This window comes from Diabrotica virgifera, chromosome 1, assembly GCF_917563875.1.
Source record: "Diabrotica virgifera virgifera chromosome 1, PGI_DIABVI_V3a".
Lineage (NCBI taxonomy): Eukaryota > Metazoa > Arthropoda > Insecta > Coleoptera > Chrysomelidae > Diabrotica > Diabrotica virgifera.
In genome coordinates, this window is record NC_065443.1 from 169,172,733 (window position 1) to 169,182,981 (window position 10,249).

Genomic DNA, 10,249 nt, shown 5'->3' on the forward strand with positions numbered 1-10,249 from the left:
ATAAAGCTTACAAATAACAATGTCTACTTACTGTGTTAATAAATACAACTATGCTAATTATAATTAATACCACTCTTTTTTGGAGCACCCTGTATAAATCACATTATTTTTAGATTGTAGTATTAAAGGCCCTGTATATTTCTGTGAAGAAATTTTTTTAAAATATCAAGTGGTTTTCCGTACAGAGACAGAGGAGAATAAGATGAACCTCCTGTATATTTTTTGGTATTTATATATGTCTATACAAAAACTAGCTTTGCAAGTGCTTAAAAAATTTAGTGATTAAAATTTAATGGTCGCTCATGTCCCAGTTGAACGTGTACAAAATTGCCAGTAAGCCTTGCTTGTGTCAGAGTCAAGAGCGTACATTAAGGGGTTAATAATAATTTTTATACCATTTTTTATGTATAGTTTTTATTTCAATTGAAAGTTTTTATAACTATGGTATACAGCCAACTACAAAGATTTCCCTTTTAACACTTTAAGCGACAGACACAAATATTGTAAGTATTGAATAAAATATTAGATAATTATAGAAATATTAAATAGAATATTGAAAAAAGGCATTTTGTCAATACACAGAGGTCCCTAGAGACTTCCATGGCATATGGGGAACTTACATCAGTCCATACGGACAGCCATGGTGCGTAACATGTTAAAATTTAAACAAAAAAATATGTAGGGAAAATATTTAGAAGATGGCCAGGAAGAAAAACACCATGCCTTAAAAATCTGAGATATGTATCATCTCGACAATCAAATTTTGTTTCCAGTAGTAATAAGGTGATGTTCACCAATATGATAGCTATCATCAGCTAAGCTAATACAGCACTTAGGTAGATAATATAATGCTAGATGAAGAGCTCATTTATATTTTATGTAAGATATAAAATTTTATTTTTATGTGGAAAATGCCTGAATTATATTAGAATATTCCACAAATTTGAATTTAAAGGTGAGCATCTCCTAAGCAAAGCCCAAGCTTCTTTGCTCATTCCACATATGTACTAATTCCTTAGGGTCTCCATATCCATGAGTTGCAACAGTGAAATTAAAACCAAATTTAGAGTAAAACTTCTTATAAAAATAAAACTGATCACAATGTAGAGGATTAATTTTTGCCTTATATGCTACAAGACCTAAATATATATCATCAAATCTGAAGTGTTTTACATAAAAGCTTGAATAGTACATGTCTATTAAGGCACTTTTTGACAATATATAAGCTCCAGCTGTTACATAAGGAGGCCACATATGATAAGGATACTCAGAAAGTGATACATACCACTTACTAGTGAGGTGTCTATGGGGTGGTGATTGAAATACATAACCTGAATATAATCTTTCATCCTCATCTAAATCATTATAAACAAGATTTTTTCTATTTAAAAGTTGACTAACTCCACTAAGAGGATTCTTTACATATTCTGGATACTTTGTGGGATGTTTCAAATACCTTAAAACATTTTTTGTGGACACGTAGTAATCATCATCAACAAACATATAATATTGTGAATTTGGACAATACCTGACAGCCCACTGCAAGCCCATCATAGTTTTGTAAGTATTGTTGTAGTAACTATCTGTAAAATTGGCATGGACAATATCATGAAACTTTGAGTATTCTTCTTTTAATGACTCTTTTAAAGCATGTGAATTTCGTTCTCCAACCAAAAAGACAGTTCTTATTTCTGCATCAGAAAATCGCCTTTCATACCCCCATGAATTGCGTATTCCAATTCTGCGATCAAAATGCTCTGGAGCACTCTTTATTATATAAACCAATCTTAACTGTTTCATACTGGAACATTTTGAAACACATTTCTTGTTATATTCAAAGTGATAGGAATTAATAGGTAAAACATCAGGTGGCTTGCCATCCTTCAATTGCTGTATTAAATGTTCTATATCCCCATCGTAGGGATAATGAAAGTTTGTATAAAAATCAGTCTCAAAAATATGATGAAAAACTCCAAATATATGTAGAACGGAAAATATAAAGGTTGCCAAAACGATTCTCTGTATTCTCCTTGGACCAATCATCCTTTGTAACATTTTTATACATAGTTAATGTGTAAAGCAACACAGAGAGATTATATTCTACGTAATTTAATATAGAATAAATACTATAACTTAATTAAACACATGATTCACTGGCACAATTTTGTATTGTTGACAATCATAAACATAACCAGATTTCTGGTTATGTTTACCTTTTAATAACATAACCTAAATCTTACTTTTTCTTCTTATAATTTTTTTGGGCTATGGTCTTGACAATTATCCAGGAACCAGGACTAATATAATTACAAACAAGAATCTACAGGTCGAGCAAGTCTCGTAAATTTCACGATTGCGAGCCACGCTTCACGCAACCGTGTTTGCGTACTTGTGTTTCGAGTTGCGTGGTCGTGCAGAGTTATATTTACCAATTCGCGCAATCGTACTTGAGACGCTGTGTCAGGTGAGGTGTTTGAAAATTTGTGTAACTTGATTGCTTGATTCTGTGGTGTGAAGGTGGTTAAACTTTTGTTTTATTTTTTTTTGTTTTGTTTGTTTTTGTTGTTGCGAATATATCGCAGAAAGTTTTTAGATGAAGTAATTGTATGATGAAGATAACACAGAAAATACAAGAGGGCAGCATACTTTGCAAAACAACTGTTACAATTTGAAATCAACAATTTGTTAAGTTGTTGTCTTGCAGAGGAATATTTATAATCAATGCTTGCAGGTAAAAAAAGTGACTTTTTAAAAAATTATATCTTGGAAACTAAAAATTATTTTTATTTATAATTGAAACATGTAAAAGTATAGTACTCTCAAAAAAATTTCAGCCAAAAATATTCATTTTTGTAGAGTTGACTGCAATTTTTCGACAACAGCCCTTTTTTGCCGTGAGCAGCATAACAAGTCCAGTCTCATCTGAAATCAAAGTTTCTTGTAGTTTATACCTCTGGCTAGTGAATCAACAAAGGATTTTTTATTAGATGAGGTCATTTTTGTTTTATAAAAAAAAACTACTTTAAAAATGAGAAAAATTGGGGTCAAAAATGTGTTTAAACTTATGTAAAATCTTCAAATTTCATTTTTTTTTAATTCCTTCGTTCATATTCTAGCCAGAGGTATAAACTACAAGAAACTTTTTGATTTCAGATGAGACTGGACTTAGTTATGCTGCCTACGCAAAAAAACTTAAACTCTACAAAAATGAATATTTTTGGCTGAAACTTTTTTTGAGACTACCTTAAGTACTATACTTTTACATGTTCCAATTATAAATAAAAATAAATTTTAGTTTTCGAGATATAATTTTTTTAAAAAGTCACTTTTTTACCCACAAGACCCCTTAAAAAAATGTTTGGAAGAATATGTTTGATGGCCAAGATGCATACATATATTTAGAAGGAAAGTTCCTGATTTCTGTAGTATAATACATAATACTGAAGAGGAAGTAGCCCTAAGCGCCGGACTCCACTTGCGATTTGTAGTTGTGAAGATTGAACACATTCTTTCAAATAGAGGTCAATCCATGATTATTTAGTCACAAATGGATTGACTTGTATTTGAAACAATGTGTTCAATCTTCCTGATTACAAATCGCAAGTGGAGTGCGGCGGTAATAACACCAAAATATTCCATATAGGTCCATAGAAGGTACACAGACATTGAAAAATTCCTGGAATATCCCCGAAAACATGTTCCCTGAGAACATCCCAGGAAAATCCTGTGTCAGCAAACATTACCTGAGTGTTTAAACATTACCTGAATGTCTTATTGGAACATTCCATGAATGTCCACGAATGTTCTCTGGACATTCAAAATATATTTTGTAGACATTCCCTGGATATACCAGAAATACAGTGATGAGCGCTCTAATAACCGGCAAAATAGCACAAAAGATGTATTAAGTAGTGAGATAAAAAGACATGAAACTAGTCGAGCTGGGAAATTTAGCGATATTAACTTATACATTTAGATTGTATTGATTGTGTACCACCTTCAGACGTATCAGACGAGTTTGGAAACTACCACTGTCACAGTGACAGTTTTAGTTGACATACTCCTCCGATATGTGTAAAGGTGGGATCAATATAACGTAAATTTAAAGGTTAATTTCGCTAAATTTCCCAGCTCGACTAGTTTCATTTCTTTTTATCTCACAACTAAATATTTTGCCGGTTATTAGGGCACTCATCACTGTACATCCTTGCTGATGTGACAATACCTCCTATCTGTTTTTTCATGAGTTTTGTATGAGAGATGGAAAAACATGTTTTAAGGTCACCTCCTGTGTTCATATGTAAGTTTTGACTTGAAAAAATATCATATGAAAACAGGAGGTGACCCTAAGACAAGTTTTTAGTCTCTCTTACAAAACTCATGAAAAAACAGATAGGATGTATTATTACATCACTGACGATATGTGGCCATACCAAATAATACATCCTTGATAAATATAAACATTTTTATTGAACAAAATCTTTTCATACATTTTTTTAATGCAATTTACTGATATTCCTAAATATTTCAAAAAAATGTGTCACATTTGCTTTGTAAACCTTTCTTTTGCCTTTCGTAGCCACATATTCCGTTTCCTTCCTGGTTTTTTTGTAGACCACTTCTCTCAGCTGATTCTAAAAAAAATAAAATAAATGGTAATTTTTCTATCCTTTACAATTAACAATCAGAAGAAATATTATTTACAGATAATGATATGTATAATAATAATAGGTTTGTTCTAGCATCAGTTTGAAACCATCAGCGAATAGTGGACCAGCGCGAGTAGAGGGGATCGCACTGGTGACTGTATTATGTTCTTTTACTGACCAACTGTTTGCTGATGGTTTTTGACTAGTTTGACCGTTTGCTAGAACAAACCTAATAATAATGAATATTTTGTATTTTGACAATGACATCTGATGTGGAAGTCAAAACATTAATAAAATTATTTTTTCAAGTTAACTTTCACATGCGCGTCTTAAAATTTAATACTTATATCATAAATAACTATTAAAACTATCTTACGAGGAAACAGTATAGATCAACAGGTAGCGAAAATGTGTTCCAAGCTTGCGGCTGTAATTTTGAATATTTTTTCAAGATATTTGGCACACATATTCGTAATATAATAAAGAATGGCGGTACAGAGCCCAATTTGAAAAATATATTAATATGTGGAAATTACTCTGTAATTAAATACAATATAAAAAAAAACGAGCTTGTACCGCCATTAAGAAGAACAAAAAATACACTTTTTTCAAATACAACTTTTTTATCCGATTTTGTGTTATTTTGGAACTACTAAAATTTTTTATTTCATTAGTAGTTCCAAAATTACACAAAATCTAGGCATCGGATAAAAAAGTTTATTTGAAGAAAGTGTATTTTTTTGTTCTTCTTAATGGCGGTACAGGCTCATTTTTTAAATATTGTATAATTACAGAGTAATTTCCACATATTAATATATTTTTCAAATTGGGCTCTGTACCGCCATTCTTTATTATTTTACGAATACGTGTGCCAAATGCCTCGAAAAAATATTCAAAATTACAGTGACAATCTTGGAACACGTTTAGGCTACCTGTTTATCGCTACTGTATTACCTTAAAACATTGCAATTTGCTAAACCAGTATATTTTACTCTACTACTACTCTACTAGCTACCTCATTTTCCACTGTTTCTAAAGACTTGTTTACATGGGTAGAGTTTTGAGGAGAGTAGAGTAGTGGTAGTACTCTACCAAAAATGGCTTGATACCATTCACGTGAGGAGAGTACAAGTATAGTACTGATGCTAGTATAGTGAAACCGATTTTTGTATTTTTAAACACTCTTGATTATAAGTGCACCTTAAATTCTTAATTTTTTGCTTAAGCTTGTTTACTCCAAAGCCCCCTTTGCCATTCTTTCGACGATTTCATCCTCCGCAGCTTGCTGCAAACTTTTATTTCTGTAGTATACACTACCTAAATTCCATAAACACTGGTATTCGCCGTATTATAGCTCTACAAGTTTTAAAGTTTCATCTTCGGTGAACTTCATTTTCACTATTTACACAAAACACAATTCCAGCCAGAATGACAGCGCCCCCATGTACTCTCCTACCTACTCTATTCTGCCATAATTGAGCGTGTTCCATGGGTAGAGTGTGCAGCCGAGTAGACATTTTGGCAGTAGTGGTGGTCATAGAGTAGTTACTTTGCCATAGGTTGCTAGTCACTCTACTTTAACTCCAACTATACACTCTACCAGCTATTCTACTGTGCTGAGCATTTTTACAGGTAGAGTTACTCTACTCTATCAAGTACTTGCATCATTACTCTACCCGTGTAAACAAGTCTTAAATCTACTGAATGAAAATCTACTTAATCTTAATCTACTCTTAATGAAAAATGTCTAAAATCATTTACCCACCTAGTATTATTGTAGAATTTAAGACAGTCCAGTGCCTTATAAATAATTTCAATATGAATATTTTTCCCTTTAATTCTCCTTTGATACCACTCCATTTTAGATTTTGGGGAACTTATTTCATTGTGTTTATAGACCATATTTATTGAAGGAACCCAATCTGGAGATTGTTATTATCTATTAAGTCGGCTGGTTTTCCTATAAGATTAAAATGTTAACATCTTCAAAAATCGTTACTGTTGTAATTGTAACTTACCAGATATAAAATGATTACAGCAGACAGGACAGGAAAATTTTCATTTCGCTAGTAAAACCTGTACATTGTATTGCATTTAACCATTGTTGTCTCTCAGATACCTTATTTAGTTCAGTTTAAAAGTGAACTTTATCTTGACTTTATCACATTTCACACTTCAAAACACAACACCAATGAAGCATATTATCTTTCTAAATTAATACTTCCAGAGAAAATGTTAAATTAATCTTTGTACAACACAAAATTACAAAGAAATACAACTAAAATTATCTAAAACTCATTAAGAACAGATAGAATAAGATTTATCTTTTACACCCAGTAGCCATATTGACATATTGATTTAATTTTGAAAACGATTATATTTAAATTTGGTAAATATAAAGGCCCCGTCTCACCATCAAATAATTGACAGTTATTTGATCAAACTTGACAGTCAAACTTGACTAGTGACACAAACTATACATACTAACTGTCACTTTGTGTCACTAACTGTCAAGTTTGATCAAATAACTGTCAATTATTTGATGGTGAGACGGGGCCTTAACTCCGTACGACCACGCAACTTGAAACACAAGTACGCAAACACGGTTGCGTGAAGCGTGGCTCGCAATCGTGAAATTTACGAGACTTGCTCGACCTGTAGATTCTTGTCTAAATGTCCAGCAAACGACGGCAATGTTGCCAGATTCCTTTTAGCGGGAATTTTAAAATTTTATAAGAGTTTCGTTTTAAATTTGACAGTTCTGTTTTCTCAAGTCAAAAATCTTAACCTTACTTTTACAAGTGATTAGGATTATTATTATTATTTTATTTACATGTAAATTGAAACAATAAATATTGTGGCTGTGTCATAATTTCAAACTCATTATGTTGCAGTCTTTTCCAGTTGATAAAATTGCAATTCAAAAACTTTTAGGTAGGTACGTGTAACTTCCACATTATTATTTATTTTTTAAGTATTAAGGTTGATGTTGATATCCAAAATTTAGATTTCAAAAGTTTTATGTAGGTAGATACTAATAGAGTAATACTAGATAATAGATTAGATACAAAGTAAGCTGCAGGGGCGTCATTTGGGCGTCCAGGGGGGGGCATTTGCCCCCCCTGGCTCTGAAAATGACTAAAATTTACAAAAAATACAACAATATTTATCATAACATCATATATAATGTATTGTATATATAGTGCTTGCCCCCCCCCTAACAAAATTTCAAATGACGCTCCTGGTAAGCTGTAAGTAGTATAACTGCCCATGTAATCACCTGTTATGTTGTTTTTTTAGATTTGCACTGTATGGATGGCACAGGAAGAGAAACAAGAGTACAAGAACATGAAACATCCTATTATAAATGTATATGTATGTGATCCTCAAAAAATTATTTTACAAAACAAGATAGAGAAAGAGCTTTAAAATCCCAAGGATCCTGCAAAATGTTTATTTGGTGTACTAGTCGAATAATAGTATCTAAAAATATTGAAACTATTTTACGGGCATGAGGATGATATAGAGCACTTACATAAATACCAAAATCAGATAAATATCTCTTCAAAGTTTATTTTGAGACTTTCTTCAAAAATGTAAGTAAAATATTTGCATATCGACGGCGGAAAGGCAGCACTTCGTAACTGAAAAATTTTTATAACATGAGTTACTTCACTTTTCACTTTAGAGTAAGTGTATCGGCAGCTATTAAACAGCGATTACAGCTGGGAAAGTTTCCGGAAGGCTTCCAAAAGGCTTTCCCAGCTCTAAAAGCTGTTTAATAGGTGCTGATACACTTATTCTAAAGCGAAAACCGAAGTAACTCATTTTAAACAAATTTTTCAGTTATAGTCGGTTCGCTAAACTCAGACCCAACTGGCTAGATATTTTAGTCGATAATTTTTTTGTTCTTTGCCAATTTTGCAGAACTTTGCAAAATTACTAACTATTTAGTGATTATTAACTATCTAGTAATTATTTTTTGGCAATCTTACTACAATTGGCAAAATTACCGATTAAAATATCTAGAAAGTTGCGTCTGAGTTTAGCGAACAGACTATATTATGAGGTCCTGCCTTTCCGCCATCGATATACACAATATAATTTAAAACAAGAATGTTACCACTAAACCACTTTTTAAATATTACTCATGAATATTTACTAGAGTTTACAATTTCAAACTAGTGTGTTTGATTATCCTATACCTATATTTTACTTTTTTAGTAAACTTTAGACTGTACAGGATAGCATAATAGCATAGGAGGCGAATTAAAAAGAATTGATTTACTTACAAGAAAAGATATCACAAACATTAAACTCTCTTATGGCATTGATTTGAAAGATGGGTATATGTACAATGATGATGCAACCAGTGTTTATTTTTGGGTTGAATGCTTACAGACTCATGTCCAATATTATTTTACAAACAACAGGGCATACTAATGGATATTCATTATGAATTTAACATTTATGATTTTTGTCTTATGTTCCTTAATACTGTGCCAAAAGTTTGGTAAATCCTTTATCGCAATCGATGGAACTCATGGGCTCAATTCCTATGACTTTGAACTTATGACAGTATTAGTAAAAGATGAATTTGGGAATGGATCTTGTACTGCTTTCTTATTTTCAAATAGAAAAGATACCTACTTTAATTTACCAATTTTTTTAAATACATGTCTGTGTTGGTATTATATGTATAGTCAAATGTTTTCATATCAGGCATAAGCGACACCTTTTACAATGCCTCGTCAAATGTAATGGGTATTGCTCCTAATAGACTGTTAAGTGCCTGGCACATAAATAGGGCATGCTAAGTAAATCTTAATAAAATATCTGATTCTGAAAAAAATCCTATTATGTATACAAGATGTATTAATGATGGTTTAGAGCAGTGATTCCCAAAGTGGTCCAGGTGGACCCCCAGGGGTCTACGAGGGACTCAACGGGGGTCTAAGTTGGCGTGAAATAAAAATGGGGGTTCACAAGTTGTAAGTGGGGGTCCACGAAAATTTTATAGTGATTTGGTATTTATTTAAACAAATCTCCATTTTTTTCGTAATATATCAATGGAAATCATTGGGAAAAATATGTTTTAATACACTGGGGTGCAAAATTAACCGGCCACCTTAAAAATGGGTCATTTTTGATGTCTCGAATTTCCTAAACCTGTTGTCCGATTTAAGTGATTTTTTAATATATTAAAGCCTTATTCTTTAACAATATCGCTATGATAGTATTGTTGCTAAACAGTTAAATGTTCATTGTATACCGGGTGTACCACTCAAACTGTGTTTTTTACTCAAAGTTCGCATCACCCTGTGGAATATTCTAAAATTTCATTTGCATACCTCGACCGGTTTTAAAGCAATAAATAAATGGTCAGTTTGTAAGAAAAAATTCAACACCCTCTATCTCAGAAACGAAGCATTTGCGGACATAGGTTTATAAAGCAAACTGTCATTATTTTTTCATGTAGAATTACCCGTTAAGTTTGCCATACTTATTTAAAAACACGGCTAGTTGTTAAATTACCTAACTTTTTTTGGTCCAATCGAATGAATCAACAAACAAAATGTTGAGAAAACATGAGGCTATAG

The 10,249-nt window shown here is 32.1% G+C and overlaps 1 protein-coding gene across 1 annotated transcript; it reads right to left on the reverse strand.

Moving 5' to 3' along the window:
- Window positions 1–856: 856 nt before the first annotated feature.
- Window positions 857–2,695, reverse strand: LOC126878830 (beta-1,3-galactosyltransferase brn). Its single transcript, XM_050641737.1, has one exon. It carries the CDS (start codon window positions 2,053–2,055, stop codon window positions 967–969), a length of 1,089 nt encoding a protein of 362 aa, XP_050497694.1. The 5' UTR covers window positions 2,056–2,695; the 3' UTR covers window positions 857–966.
- Between the last annotated feature and the right edge of the window lie 7,554 nt (window positions 2,696–10,249).